This window comes from Acinonyx jubatus, chromosome E3 (genome assembly GCF_027475565.1).
Source record: "Acinonyx jubatus isolate Ajub_Pintada_27869175 chromosome E3, VMU_Ajub_asm_v1.0, whole genome shotgun sequence".
In the NCBI taxonomy this organism is placed as follows: Eukaryota; Metazoa; Chordata; class Mammalia; order Carnivora; family Felidae; genus Acinonyx; species Acinonyx jubatus.
The window spans coordinates 10,606,632-10,622,695 of NC_069398.1; the positions used below are offsets into that span (position 1 = coordinate 10,606,632).

Genomic DNA, 16,064 nt, shown 5'->3' on the forward strand with positions numbered 1-16,064 from the left:
CGACGCTCTTAAAGAATCACTATTATTATGCCCATTTTAGAGATGGGAAAGTGAGGCTCACAGAGGTTTAGTGACTTATCAAGCATAACAGGTGGGCTTCCATTTCCCAGTGGAGAGGAGTCCACGTGTCTCAATGGAGAATCCTCGCAAGGGTCTAAGCGGTTCTTACTCACCAGATGATCATGAAGAAAGGCACTGCAAAGGCTTCCGAGGTGACGCCATGGACCAGGGACTGCAGTGAGCTGGGAAAGGTGCTCACTGTCTTGGGGACCACCTCCCAGGTGGTGTTGAAGTTGGTGAACGGCCCACAAGCTTTTGAGGAAGGGACGCTGCCGGGACACAGACCAAGGGGCTCAGGGTGAGGCATGCGGCACAGGCTGTGTGCCACTCCTCCACCCGGCCACAGGCTTTGTCATCCAGTGACCTGTGAGGAACAGCCCGATCTTATGGGCCTTCTGGTATATTCTGGTCAAAAATGCTGACCCTGAAATTCCATCTAATCTGTAGACTGACTTCCAGTGTACAGGAAATGTAGCACAGAAGAGCAAGTTAAATGACACTGTAAGACAGCAATCAAATAGATCCAGAAGGTGGTAGTGATTTTGTGGACCAATCTCTCAGTTTGGAGGGGAGGAAACAGTTGTGGACTCTTCAAAGAATTAAAGATTAAAGGAGAGTAAGGAGACATGGCAATGAAAGCAATGGGTAAAACTCGAAAGATCCTCATGTTATTTTATTAAAAAAATTTTTTTTAACTTTATTTTAAAGAGAGAGTGTATGAGTTGAGGAGAGGAGCAGAGGGGGAGAGAGAGAGATAGAAAGAGAGAGAGAATTCCAAGCAAGCTCCATGCTCAGTGTGGAGTCCCACATGGAGCTTGATCTCATGACCTGAGCTGAAATCAAGAGTTGGACATGCAACCAACTAAGCCACCCAGGCGCCCCAGATAGATAGATCCTCATTTTTAAAAAAGGCTGTAGAGGCACGTGGGTGGCTTAGTCGGTTAGGCGTCTGACATCGGCTCAGGTCATGATCTTACAGTTCGTGGGTTCAAGTCCCACATCAGGCTCTGTGCTGACAGCTCAGAGCCTGGCGCCTGCTTGGGATTCTGTGTCTCCCTCTCTCTCTGCCCCTCCCCCACTCATGCTTGCTCTCTCTCTGTCTCTCTCAAAAATAAATACACACAGTGCTCGCTTCGGCAGCACATATACAAAAATAAATACACACAAAATTTTTTTTAAATATAAAAATAAGGCTCTAAAAGACTATTGGGGACAATTGGAGAAATTTGAAAATGGCAAGAATAAGACAGTATTCATTTTCTGAGATGTGATGTTATTGCAGATGCATGAGGAGGAGAATATACCCTTATTTTTAGGAGCTGCACAATCAAGTATTTAGCTCATATCTTCTGTGCACACCCAGATCTCAAAATGGGGGTGGCTGAGGTTATTATTTACATATGTCATGGTGCCTATAACAATTTCAAATAGGTCACCACACCCATAAAAAGCATATGCATAGAGAGAGATAAAACAAATGTAGCAAAATGTTAACAACTGGGACATCCAGTTGATAGGTATGTGAACCTCTATTACTGCTATTTTTTTTTAACTTTTCTACACATTTAAATTTTTCAAAATAAAAAACTAAATAAAAACTAAATAAAATTCAATGCAAAAAATCTGTAATTAAGGCCTAAAAGAATTAAGTTCTGTGTATGAGCTTTTCCACTGTAGCCCTATTTTTATGGATAAAAAAACATTCTTGGAAGCAACCTAACTATTGTTTAAGGCAATGGATGAACAATTTATGATCCATTCATAAAAGAGAACACTAAAAGAAACCACTGAAAGAGACATTGAGATGTAAAATGACTGGCTCCCATACAGAAAATAGTTGGGAAACAGGATTGGAAAATTAATTTTTTCCATCATATATTCTTATGTTATTTAAATTCCGTGGGATGTAAACATATTTATTACATATTTTGTAGAACTTTATATTTTATATATTTTATATTATATATTATATATATTTATTTACTATATTAAAAAATCAAAGCTAAAAAACATTTTAAAGGAATGAGAGAGTTCTGTATGTGCTGGCATGGAAAAGGGCACATCATAAAATTAACCGAAAAAAATAAGCCACCATCCACTCTCACCGCTGTTGTCTAACATAGTGTCGGAAGTTCTAGCATCAGCAATCAGACAACAAAAGGAAATCAAAGGCATCAAAACTGGCAAAGATGAAGTCAAGCTTTCGCTTTTTGCAGATGACATGATATTATACATGGAAAATCCGATAGACTCCACCAAAAGTCTGCTAGAACTGACACATGAATTCAGCAAAGTCGCAGGATACAAAATCAATGTACAGAAATCAGTTGCATTCTTATACGCTAATAATGAAGCAACAGGAAGACAAAGAAACGGACCCATTCACAATTGCACCAAGAATCATAAAATACCTAGGAATAAACCTAACCAAAGATATAAAAGATCTGTATGCTGAAAACTATAGAAAGCTTATGAAGGAAATTGAAGATATAAAGAAATAGAAAAACATTCCGTGCTCATGGATTGGAAGAATAAATATTTTTAAAATGTCAATACTACCCAAAGCTATCTACACATTCAATGCAATCCCAATCAAAATTGCACCAGCATTCTTCTCAAAGCTAGAACATACAATCCTAAAATTTGTATGGAACCACAAAAGACCCCCAATAGCCAAAGTAATTTTGAAGAAGACCGAAGCGGGAGGCATCACAATCCCAGATTTTAGCCTCTACTATAAAGCTGTAATCATCAAAACAGCATGGTACTGGCACAAAAACAGACACATAGACCAATGGAATAGAATAGAAACCCCAGAATTAGACCCACAAAAGTATGGCCAACTAACCTTTGACAAAGCAGGAAAGGATATCCAATGGAAAAAAAGACAGTCTCTTCAACAAATGGTGCTGGTAGAACTGGACAGCAACATGCAGAAGGATGAAACTAGACCACCTCCTTACACCATTCACAAAAATAAACTCAAAATAGATAAAGGACCTGAATGTGAGACAGGAAACCATCAAAACCTTAGAGGAGAAAGCAGGGAAAAACCTCTCTGACCTCAGCTGCAGCAATTTCTTACTTGACACATCCCCAAAGGCAAGGGAATTAAAAGCAAAAATGAACTACTGGGACCTCATGAAGATAAAAATCTTCTTCACTGCAGAGGAAACAACCAACAAAACTAAAAGGCAACCGACGGAGTGGGAAAAGATGTTTGCAATGACATATCGGACAAAGGGCTAGTATCCAAAATCTATAAAGAACTCACCAAACTCCACACCCAAAAAACAAATAATCCAGTGAAGAAATGGGCAGAAAACATGAATAGACACTTCCCCAAAGAAGACATCCAGATGGCCAACAGGCACATGAAAAGATGCTCAACGTCGCTCCTCATCAGGGAAATACAAATCAAAACCACACTCAGATATCACCTCACGCCAGTCAGAGTGGCCAAAATGAACAAATCAGGAGACTATAGATGCTGGAGGGGATGTGGAGAAACGGGAACCCTCTTGCACTGTTGGTGGGAATGCAAATTGGTGCAGCCACTCTGGAAAACAGTGTGGAGGTTCCTCAAAAAATTAAAAATAGATCCACCCTATGATCCAGCAATAACACTGCTGGGAATTTACCCAAGGGATACAGGAGTGCTGATGCAGAGGGCACTTGTACCCCAATGTTTATAGCAGCACTTTCAACAATAGCCAAATTATGGAAAGAGCCTAAATGTCCATCAATTGATGAATGGATAAAGAAATTGTGGTTTATATACACAATGGAATACTATGTGGCAATGAGAAAGAATAAAATATGGCATTTTGTAGCAACATGGATGGAATTGGAGAGTGTTATGCTAAGTGAAATAAGTGATACAGAGAAAGACAGATACCATATGTTTTCACTCGTATGTGGATCCTGAGAAACTTAACAGAAGACCATGGGGGAGGGGAAGAAAAAAAAAAAAGAGGTTAGACAGGGAGGGAGCCAAACCATAAGAGACTCTTAAAAACTGAGAACAAACTGAGGGTTGATGGGGGGGTGGGAGGGAAGGGAGGATGGGCTATGGGTATTGAGGAGGGTACCTGTTGGGATGAGCACTGGGTGTTGTATAGAAACCAATTTGACAATAAATTTCATATTAAAAAAAATAAATAAGTAAAAATAAATAAAATAAAATAAAAAAGGAAAAAATAAATAAATAAAAATAAATAGTGTGCATATGACTTTCTGGAAGTAATAAATATATTAATATTTATTAATACATTAAACAATTAAATTTTAATATTTTAATACTTTTAAATTAATTTTAAAATTTAAAATCATTAAAAAACTGTAATGATTTTAAATTAAAAATATTTTGTTAATTTTTTTTTAACATTTATTTATTTTTGAGAGACAGTGTGTGAGCAGGGGAGGGGCAGAGAGAGAGGGAGACACAGAATCCGAACAAAGCAGGCTCCAGGCTCTGAGCTGTCACCACAGAGCCCGATGCGGGGCTGGAACCCACGAACTGTGAGATCATGACCCGACCTGAAGTCGGATGCTCAACCAACTGAGCCACCCAGGCGCCCCTAAATTAAAAATATTTTTTAAAATAAATGGTGTTCATATGAATTTTGGGTTGAAATAAATATATTTATTAATATATCAAATAATTAAAACTTAATATTTTAATAATTTTAAATTAACTTAACTTTAATTAATTTTTAATGTTAATGATTTTAAATTAAAAATATTTTAAAAAATAAATAGTGTTCATATGAATTTCTGGAAGTAATATATTTATATTAATATACTGAATAATTAATATATTAAATATTAATATTAAAATATTCATAGTGGTTACCTTGGTGGAGTGCAACTAAGGGAGGATAATGGGAAATTTGTTTCTCTTTCATTTACACCCTTGTGTACAGTTTTTTTATACATAACATCTATTACTATAATAAAAAACAATAAAGATATACAGTCAAATTGGTTAAAAAATAAAATCTGAGAGACAGAAAAGTTCAAGGATCTTAACTGAAAGATGAAGAAATGGAATTCCATGAGAATATAAGTCAGAGAGACTGGTAAACTATAGCCCTAGTGTCAAATGTGGCCCACCATCTGTTTTTTATAAGTAAAGTTTTATTGGAATAAGTCATGCCCATTAGTTTGTATACTGTCTACAGCTGTTTTCGTGATGCCACAGGAGGGTTGAACGGTTGCTACCAACACCATATGGCCACAAAGCCTAAATATTTAGGATTCCTCTTTACAGAAAATGTTTGTTGGCCTTTGGTATAAATGGTTATACTCTTAAGGAGTAGGGTCACTGGGGTCTGAACACTCAACTTCTGATCCCTAGTCTTAAGCATTTCTGCTCCTACCAAATTCTACACTAGACTCAACATTCCTTGTGCCATGTCTGAATCGTCTCCATACTCCCAGCACCGAGCCCAGTGCCTGTCACAATGAAGATACTCCAAATTCTTCTATAATGAAGATGTATTATTTTTGTAATCAGAAACAAAGAAATAATCCAAAAGGATACCAGCAGAGAGGTCCTAGGAAAAGGGAGTGGGGGAGGGCAGACCCAACCAGTACTCTAAAACACTGGCAACACAGCCAGCCAAAGTTCTGGAAGTGGACCAAGACATTCCAGCATCCAGAGAGAGATTCCAAAACAACGATGGGCCTGGCTAAACCAGGAGTGACTTACTGACTTCTGCAGGTGGAACGCCATGAATTTGGAAAACCAATAAAGAACACAATGGGCCCTTTAATATAAAAGAGGAACATGTCAAGAAGCAAGGAAATGTTCTCGAAAACAAAATCATATTTACCGTGCCATGCTGATCGTCAGAGGTATTACTGCCAAACACAGCCCTATCAGCAACACCAACAGGAAGAAGAAATTAGAATTGGATGCTCTGAACTGCCTTGGGGAGGGCCGGCAGGTGTAAAGAAGACTTATCTAAGGGGAGAGAAAGAAAGAGAAAAAAGTAAGAGCATAGCTTCCTTGAAGGTAAATGAGCACATTCATGCATCCCAGTGGAATGTAAACTGATGCCACTTTTCTAGAGGGTAGTCAGCAATACAGATGAAAATGAAACATGTTTAATCCAGACCCCAACGCTGGGAAATTCATCTTGATGAGAAAATAGAATAAATGGGCCAAAGTTCACGTATATGGATGTTTACTGCTATAGTTACTGATATCAGGGAGTAACTGGAAGCAATGAAAGAGCTATCGACAGGGGTCACTTAAAGGTTAAAGTGCATCCACACAATGGAATACCCTGAGCCGGGAGAAAGGATATGGGCTTTGCATCCTGCCCTGACAGTACTATGAAATGAAAGGGCAGATTTCAGAACTCTGTGCTGTATGATCTCATTTAAGTTTTTAAAAAAACTTTACAGGACTTTAAATATGTGTTAAATGGATCCATGAGAACATACAATTCATTACATGAATTTTTTATAAGCATTTATTTCTCCTGTATATTAAAAACAAATATTTCCATCAGGGCCAAAAAGACTTGTGGAAATATCAAGTGGAAAGGGGGTGAAAGGTATAGCAATAGGCATAAGATTTCCCCTTAATATTTTTAAAAAATACATTACTAGGAGGGAGCAGCAAGCCGTTCTGACTTCAGCAGAAGCCAGAAAATCATCTGAGCCAGACGGCAAAGAGTACTAGGGACCCCCGGTGTCCTGTTTGGGGGTGGCTAGCTGGTCAGGCCTGTAGTGTCAGAACTCAGCCATGCGCCCCTGACCTATTCTGTTACTCCCACATATCTTTACTGGGCTACACACCAGGAAAGCACTGGGTAACCAATATTTCCTGGAAAGGGAACAAGTTCCTGTATGTTTTCTCACATCCACCTCTCCTTCGGTTACTTCAACCAATTGAAGTTTCCAAATGAAAGCATCAGAACATTCTTCAACGGCCAAAACATCTGGGTAGGCTCAATTCAAGGCTCTGCTTACCTAAGGATTAAATAGCTTAGGTCTTGAGTGAAGTAAACCTGGAGTCACTTATAAGCTATGTGACCTCGGACCAGTTACTTAACCTCTCTGAACTTCAGCTTCCTGATTTATAAAATATGATTAACGTCAGTACCTACTTCAAAAGATGTGTATAAGCATTATATGATAGCCTATGGAAAGTGTTCAGCGGGGCAGGGGAGTACATGGTATTCTTATCATTATGATTACTGTCATTATGAATATTAATATTATAATTATTATTTCCATTTCTGAATCCTCAGGGCTTAGCATAATAGGTAATTAATAAGTGTGGGGCTTATTAGTAGATGGCACCTCTGGAAGAAGGGATGAAAGTTACTGTATACATATCTGCATTGTTTAAATGTTTGATATTGAGCATCTATTGCTTCTATAATAATAATGATAATAATAACAATAATAATAATAACAACAATAATAATAAAAGAGGCTCAGTAATGAAGCCCAGATCAGTCAGTCATCTGCAGGGCCACTCTATCCATTCAGCACTTAGTTCAGACACAATACTTACTTCCCGTGAGCCCTTCAAGGAGCTACACAAATAACTGACACCTGAAAATAAATACAATGCCTCCAACATCTAAACAGAAAATGACAAAACTTAAATTAATGCTTTGTTAAACATCACCAGATGTGCCACTACCAACTGATGGATCAATTACAACTCAACTTTTAGATGGTTACCTACAAAAACAACATTTAAATCACAGGAGCAAAAAAAAAAAAAAAATCTTAAGACTCTCAAAATTCTAAAAATGTGGAAATCCATTCAAAGTCTTTTTTTCCAGAATAAAAATATGTATCAAATAAGGAATGTAGTTTTGATACATCTTGATGGAACGTGGATAGGCTCCAGTCACACGACTGCCGAATGCCTTGAAAGGTCAAGAATGGTCCAGAATATCAGCCCCCTGCCCAACCTTCTCCTTACCTCTTTCACATAAAAGATGATAATGAGTTTCAAGGTTGCAATTGCAGGGAGAAGAGGGGAGAAAAAGGCTCCAATCCAGCAAATGGTTTGCCCATAAACAATCCCCAGAACGTTATCAGGAATGGCAAATTCCTGCTGTCCCCAGCACTGAACCAGTTTCCATGAGGAACAGTAGGTCACCAGGAGCCTGGAAACAAACAGGACAATTTCTCACCTGGATTGCCAGTACCCTGCCAAGGCCACAGAACCACGTCCCCCAAATCACGGCTATTTCCACATACATTTCTCATGGAAACTGGTTAGTCATATGTTTAGATGCAGAAGACCGTGAACTCTGGAATCACGGAGACCAGAGTCTGAATCTCACATCTACAGTTTACCAGACAGATAAGGTTAGATGAGATTCATTTCCTCATATGGAATGTAGGGGAATTATAACACAACCTACCGCACCAGGTTGTGGTGACCATTAATGGCAGTCTCTGTGTTCTGGCTTGCCACTTGGCTCAAAAAGTAATGTGCATTCACACAGAAAATGGCTTATGAGAATCCTACCACCTAGCATAACTGCTTCCTGGAATCCTAGAATCTTCCCACAGAAACCCCAGAAGCAGGGGCCTGTGACTAACACACATAGTTGTTCACTGCGGATTGCCACGTGTTAGCAAAAATACTGGAAACAGGGGCACCTGTGTGGCTCAGTCAGTTAAGCACTGACTTCGGCTCAGGTCACAATCTCATGATTCATGAGTTCAAGCCCTGCATCAGGCTCTGTGCTGACAGCTCAGAGCCTGGAGCCTGTTTCAGATTCTGTGTCTTCCTCTCTCTCTCTCTGCTCCTCCCCTGCTCATGTTCTCTCTCCCTCTCTCTTTCTCTCTCTCAAAAATACAACAAGCATTAAAAAAAATTTTTTTAAATACTAGAAACATCCTAAATGACCATCAGTAGGGGCTACATTGACAAACTATATGCCACAGACACAGTGGAACATTATACAGTCCTTAAAATGAACAAGGAAAATCCATGTGTCCTGACTGGAAAGTTATTCATGATATTTTGTGTGTGCAAGGGAGGAAAACAAGTAAGCTGCAGACCAATGCAGATGTACCGTGATCCCATTTAAAGGCGGAAAAAGAACACTTCTAGCAAGACTGTGTGTTTACTTATACATGTAGTTATGTAAATGTGTCTTTGTTTTTATTTATTTATTTTTTTGAGAGAGGGAGAGGGAGAGGGAATGCACATATATGGGTAGGGGAGAGGGGGAGAGGGAGAGAGAGAATCCCAAGCAGGTTTCATGCTGTTAGCATGGAGCTAGACACAGGGCTCGATCTCATGAACCATGAGATCATGACCTGAGCCAAAATCGAGAGTTAGATGCTTAACTGACTGAGCCACCCAGATGCCCCAGGACTGCTGGATCTACCCCAATGGCCACGTCTGAGAAATAAGGTAGGACTGGGGAGTTAAGGGGACGGTAACAAAAGAGAAGTCTCACTATTCTCTGGACTTCTGTATTTATTTAAATACTAAATATTTAACATTTTTAAATAAGCACATATTCATGTCATATTTGTGTAGGTTTTTAAAAGAACACTTTCTTTTTTAAGGTTGGTTTTGAAGGGCTTACTGGACTTCTGACATGCCTGAATAATTTGTACACCTGGGTAAAAAAAAGTGGTTAAGTAAACAGTTCCACTTAAGGCTCAAGGAGATGCCAATAATAATATGATGACAAAATAATGGTGATCATGTGGGGCACCTGGGTGCTTCAGTCTGTTGAGTGTCCACCTTCAGCTCAGGTCATGATCTCAAGGCTCATGAGTTCACGACTCACATCGGGCTCTGTGCTGACAGCTCAGAGCCTGGAGCCTGCTTTGGATTCTGTGTCTCCCTCTCTCTCTGCCCCTCCCCTGCTCATGCTCTCTTTCTCTCTCTCAAATAAACATTAAGAAAAAATTTTTTTTAATTTTTTTAAATAATGGCGATCATGTGGTGATAGTATTTTCTTCAGTGCTCAGTACTTATCTCTGCGTTTTCTCATGTGATCCTCACGACGGTGCAGTCAAGTGGCTAATGCTACCATCCCCATTTCGCAGGTGGGAAAAGAGGCACAGAGCTTAAATAATTTGCCCAAGGTCACATGACCAGCAAGTGGCAGTCCTGGGGGATGAACCCAGGTCTCCCCTGACAGTGGCTGTGCTAATGGCTGGAAGCCACCTCCACGGAAGCCCCATGGAAAGCAGCACCATTTCTGTTTATGCTGCCTTTCAAGGGGGCACCTAATGGACCATGAGGTCAATGGCCCAGAGCAAGTTAAAAGTCACCAGATGGTTGTTGGTGATTTCTGTCAGCACTCTGTGAAGCAGCTGTGGTGGGAGCCTCCAGCGAGGACTCGGGAGGGGGTCGGAGGGGTAGGGGAAATAAGAGGGGTATCCCTTACGCTTACTTTCTAGGAAAATCCACAAAAAGCGTCACGGCCAAGATGATGATGAGGTCGAAGATCATCAGCTTGTACATTTCCTGTCCAACTTGGGTCTCCCAGCACTGGAACCAAAGAGATCAAGAGAAAATGAGGCCCTTGGGGCTCCTGGCTGGCTCGGTTGGTAGGGCATGCACTCTGGATCTCGGGGTTGTGGGTTCAAGCTGCATACTGGGTGGAGTGGTTACTTAAAAATAAAATCGTAAAAAAAAAAGAGAGAGAGAGAGTGCCAGGTTCTCAGATTCCTTCCAGAGCCCTTTTCGCCCACAGATCCTGCTACCTCTGGAGGCCACCAGCAGATGCTCCTCTGAGCTCCAGCACAGACTTTGGTTTTCAAGCCTATAGAAGTGTCTCCTGCGTCGGACTGTGCCATACAGCAGGAAAGTGGGCCAATCTGGGATTCAAACCCAGAGGTTTGAGGGTTGTTCTCTTAACCTTGAGCCTGTCACCCCAGGATGACCCACCCTGTAGGACACCCCCATCCCTGCAGCCTCACCGGGTAGAGTTTCTGGTTGTAGCCACAGAGCTCACAGGAGTAGTTATCACAGGATGTAATCTTGGAGCCCAGGGTGAATACCAGCACACAGATGGTGGCCAGGCGCATGAACACACACCTGCAGGGAAAAGAGGGAGGGGAGGGTACAGGACGAGGAGGCCTCAGGGCAGGCCGGCTCCTTGGAACTGAAGCTACGAGTGGAAAAGCTTCAAAGCAAATCTAGAAATATTAGAGAGTTTCTGTTTGGGATTATGAGAACGTTCTGGAAAAGGATAGTAGTGCTGGTAGCAACATTGGGAATGTACTTAATGCCACTGAATTGTACACTTAAAAATATCTAAAATGGGAAATTTCATGCTGTGTATGTAATTTGCTACAATTTTTTAAATGGCGGGGGGTGGGGGGGTGGAGATCAAAAAGCTGGGAATTCCTGCATCCATGACGATGCGGCCACACTACAGAACATTACACATTCCTGAAGGGAACTAATTGTGTCTTCTAAGTAGAAGCTTTGAGAGATGTCTGGTATATTGGGGAGTGGAAAAAGCATGTTACAGAGTGTCACTTAGATAGGATCCTATTTCTGGAAGAACACAAAACAGGCAGATGGACAATGGCAACCATGCAGATGAGAGCTGCCTGGGGGAAGCAGGATTCAAGACAGGAGGGCAGGGGCGCCTGGGTGGCTCAACTGGTCCAGCATCCGACTCTTGAATTTGGCTCGGGTCATGATCTCAAGGTTTGTGAGTTCAAGCCCCATGTCAAGCTCTGCACTGACAGTGTGGAGCCTGCTTGGGATTCTCTGTCTCCCTCTCTCTCTCTGCACCTCTCATGCATTCTTTCTCTCACAAATAAACAAAGACAGGAGGACAGAGTGGGCTAACCTTTTTTAAAGATGCTTTTCTATTGTTTGCTTGTAAAAAAAATGGAAATATGAAAAAGTTAGGAGGGGGGAGCAAAGCACTCTTCTGGATACATAGCCTGCCACCTGACGTTGTGTCCCTCCTGGCAGAATGTGAGTACCCAGCACCGCTGGGGATGGGCCCAACCACTAAAAATGGAATCTAATAAAAAGTCAGATTTGACACAGTTTAGAGCAACTGTAGGCAACAGGAGGATACAATACACCACAAAGAAACAATGAACTAAATCCACACTAGGGGATGTTCTACGGGACAAATGCCCAGTGTCCACCCAAATCAATGGCATAAAGAAGGGGAAGGGGAATTCTTAAAAGACTGAAGGGGGCTTAAGAGACAACCAAACGTAGCATGTGGATCCTGTTTGGATCCTGGTTTGAACAAAACAATCCTAGAAAGCCATTTGCAACTTCATCAGGTAACTGGCTTGATTTTATTAGGTATGATGATAGTATGTTAAGGAAGAAAAAAAAAGGTGAAGTAAGATTTGGGCAGAATAATCCAGCAAAAGTTGGGGAGCGGGACAGGTGAAACAAGATTAGCCAAATGTTGGTAATGATTGAAACTAAGTGATGGGCATATGGGGGGTTCATTATACCTTTTGTTCTGTAAAAGTTTTGGGGGCGCCTGGGTGGCTCAGGCGGTTGGGCATCCGACTTCAGCCCAGGTCATGATCTCACAGTTTGTGAGTTCGAGCCCCACATCGGTCTCAGTGCTAACAGCTCAGAGTCTGGAGCCTGCTTGGGATTCTCTGTCTCCCCCTCTCTCTCTGCCCCTCCCCTGCTTGTGCTCTCTCTCTCAAAAATGAATAAACATTAAAAAAAAAAAAAAAGATTTGTTTTTAAGAAGCAAATGCCCTCTGAGGTATGAAATGCTCTATTTCACACTGTCCCCACCTGGTTCTCTTCAGCTCATTTGTGTTAGCTCCCCAGGCCCTGCTTTACAGCTGTCCTTTCTTTCTTTTTTCTAGGAAACTGAACATTTATTAAGAATGAAGAGAGATATTACAACAAGTTATAAGAAGTCAGCTGAAACACATCTGGTCAGTGACTTAGCCACATTTTCTTGGTACTCACTATACCAGTAGATGCCTCAGGCAGGTTCGTGCAATAAACCCCTGTGACTCTCCTCCCCTCTCCTCCCAAGGCCGTTACACCGGGTAGTGAGGTGACAGTGTGAGGCAATTCATGCCTCCGGGAGCCAGCCACCTTTAGGAAGTCCAGGATGAGTACCTTGTTGGGTGGGAACACTCTTCAGAGCTTTCCTACCCAAACTCCCAGTTGTCCAGTAGGACTGAGCCCCAGCTGCCAACAGCTCCAATAAGATACATTTTATCCCTTCTCTCTCTCTCTCTCATTCCCTCACTCCCCTGCTGGTAAACACTTGTCATTTCTAACATCTTCCGAGCAACACCGCCTCCCAGGGCCCCCACCTCATGCCCTCGGCTGTTGATATGCTGACACATGTACAAAAAATATAGTACTGCTGAGTACATGCTTAAGTCAAAGAGATTTCACTGCATGGGCACACTCTGATTCATTCACAGGGGCTGTCTGAAGGCTGTAGAGGCCTCTTGGCTCAGCAGGAAAAGGTGCCACAATTGATCAGCAATGTCTGCCATGAGCAAGAAAGCGGGCAAGTGGTGATCTGCTTGGCATGTCTAGGCATTACCTAAGGATTGTCAGCCGGATCTCAAAGCCTGGGGAATAATCCTCATAGTGGATGATTTTGGCAAAGATCATTGGGGTGATAAAATTGGCCAGCGTGATCACAATAGAAGGCAGGTACAATATCAAAAGGTTCTCTCCAAAAACCATCTTGTCAATTTCCTATGAAGATAACAAAGGGAAGTTTGCACCCAGATGAATTGACCTTGAAAGAACTTACGTCTGACGTAGTCAAGTCATTGTGCTGAACACCTTATATGCTATATGTCAATTATATTTCAATAAAACTGGAAGAAACAAACAAAAAAAGAGCTCAACTATACATATTTAGAAAACAAACAGAAGAAAACATATATGTCATTCAACATGGCCCATAAACATAAGCCATTTCCTTCCTTGGGTGTTCAAATAGAGGAACTGTGCTCTAGCACCTCAGGAAGAAAAATTAGCTCTATTGGATTAAGGTCAAGTATTGAAAGAAATCCATGGATGGGGCGCCTGAATGGCTCAGTCGGTTAAGCATCTGACTCTTGATTTTGGCTCAGGTCACAATCTCATGGTAGTGAGATCGAGCCTCAAGTCGTGCTCTATGCTGAGTGTGGAGCCTGTTTGGGATTCTCTCTCTCTCCCTCTCTCTCTCTGCTCCTCCCCTGCTCATGGTATCTCTCTCTCTCCCCCACAAAATAAATAAATAAACATTTAAAAAAAGAAAGAAAGAACCCATGGAATCTGTATTAATGGGCAATTTAAAGTATTATTAAGGCCATAGTAGTAATTGATTTGGACTAGCCAGTCCCTCCTTTCAGAGTAATAGACTAATTGGTCACATATGTGGCTATCTGGGATAAAACTATGTTTCCTGGCCTCCCTTATAGCTAGGTACAGCCATCAGGGATGTGACTGGAAGTTTTAAGTACAAGCACTAGGTCTTGCCCTTGAAGGAAAGGGTGCGCCTTCCCCGACCCCTTCCCATTGGCTAGAACGTGAATGTGCTCCACTGTCTCGTACCACATAGAAGAGAACGCATCCTAAGAATGGCAGGGTCACAACAGGAATGAACCTGGGACCCCGATGATTGATTTCATGAAGTAGAGCCACCAGACGAACTTGGCTTTTTTAAACCACTGCTATTAAACTTTTTTAAATGTTTTATTTATTTTTGAGAGAGAGAGACAGAGTACACGTGGGGGAGAGGCAGAGAGAGAAGGAGACACAGAATCCGAACGAAGCAGGCTCCAGGCTCTGAGCTGTGAGCACAGAGCCCAATGCGGGGCTCGAACTCACAGACCGCGACATCATGATCTGAGCCAAAGTCGGACGCTTAACCGACTGAGTCATCCAGGCGCCCCTAAAACAACTGCTATTTTAGGTAAAGCGGGGCCCCAGCTAGTAAGTAGTGGAGTTGGCGATTAAATCTAGGCAGGCAAGCCTGAATTTTGAATCCTGTGGATTCCAGGAGGAATTCCAAACACTCTTTTTGGATGCTTTTGTATTTTTATTAAAAGTGGAAATTGTGGGCTCCTGGGCGGCTCAGTCAGTTTAGCGTCCAACTTTTGATCTCGGCTCAGGTCTTGATTTCAGGGTTGTGAGTTCAAGCGCCACGATGGGCTCCCCACTGGGAGTGAAGCCTACTTTTAAAACCATACATAAATAAATAAAACAAAATCAAAGTGGAAATTGGTCACCTCTGATTTTCCAGTTCTCTGTCATATCAGCCAAATTTATATCCACTTCAGACAATGCACTTGGCCTACAAAATGTCCAGCCAAAGCAAAAGTTAAACTGACTTTCACAGAGTACTCACTTTTTTCATGTGCTCTTGTGAGAATATCGTTGCTCTATAAATTGCATAAAAGCATGCAGCTAAAACAGCCAGAACAATGCAGTTCAAAAACAGTCTCAAAGAGTAAATCCGTATCGTTTCTTCCGAGGTCCTCTCTGCTATCTTCTGCCGTATTCTTTCTTCCTCCAGATCTGCCTGAGGGCCAAAGAAAACTCATCTGTGGGCACTGGGTGAAGCGATATTCAGGGGTTGAACATGTGACTCACCGTCGTGCCCTATCCAGCCATCTATAAGACCTTCCTTAAGCATTCATCTCCCCCCAGGTATCTTCCCAGACCAAGCTCAACTAGTCTTCATGTCTACTAAAGACCTAAGTCAAGGTAGAACCTCCTATTTAAGGCAACAGTTAGACTCCATAATAAATGTGAAAACGGAAGCATAACCTATTCATGACATTACTTACATGCAGTATGTGCCATTCCTTTAAATTTTTATGTTTTATTTTTAAAACATAATTTTTAATTTTTAATTTAAATTTAAATTAAATTTTTAATTTAAAATTAAATTTTTAATGTTTTATTTATTTTTTGAAAGAGAGAGAGAGAGAGGGAGAGGGAGGGAGGGAGGGAGCGTGAGCGGGGGAGGGGCAGAAAGACAGGAGGGCAAAGGATCCAAGGCGGGCTCTGTGCTGACAGGCTGACA

At 41.5% G+C, this 16,064-nt stretch overlaps 1 protein-coding gene across 5 annotated transcripts in view; it reads right to left on the reverse strand.

The window, feature by feature from the left end:
* Nucleotides 1–16,064, reverse strand: part of TMC7 (transmembrane channel like 7) — a 55,469-nt gene that overhangs the window by 6,329 nt on the left and 33,076 nt on the right. For 3 of the 5 annotated variants that reach the window (XR_008294567.1, XM_053213197.1, XM_027043156.2), the window contains 7 exons: nt 15,384–15,557; nt 13,584–13,741; nt 10,993–11,110; nt 10,464–10,561; nt 8,015–8,201; nt 5,898–6,028; nt 174–329 (listed from right to left, as the gene is read on the reverse strand). Coding sequence is in view for 4 of the 5 variants with exons in the window: in XM_053213197.1 (XP_053069172.1) it covers nt 174–329; nt 5,898–6,028; nt 8,015–8,201; nt 10,464–10,561; nt 10,993–11,110; nt 13,584–13,741; nt 15,384–15,557 (1,022 nt within the window). In the remaining variant the exon portion in view is untranslated. The remainder of the gene's footprint in view (nt 1–173; nt 330–5,897; nt 6,029–8,014; nt 8,202–10,463; nt 10,562–10,992; nt 11,111–13,583; nt 13,742–15,383; nt 15,558–16,064) is intronic. The other 2 variants (XM_027043157.2, XM_027043158.2) reach the window with 2 other exon arrangements.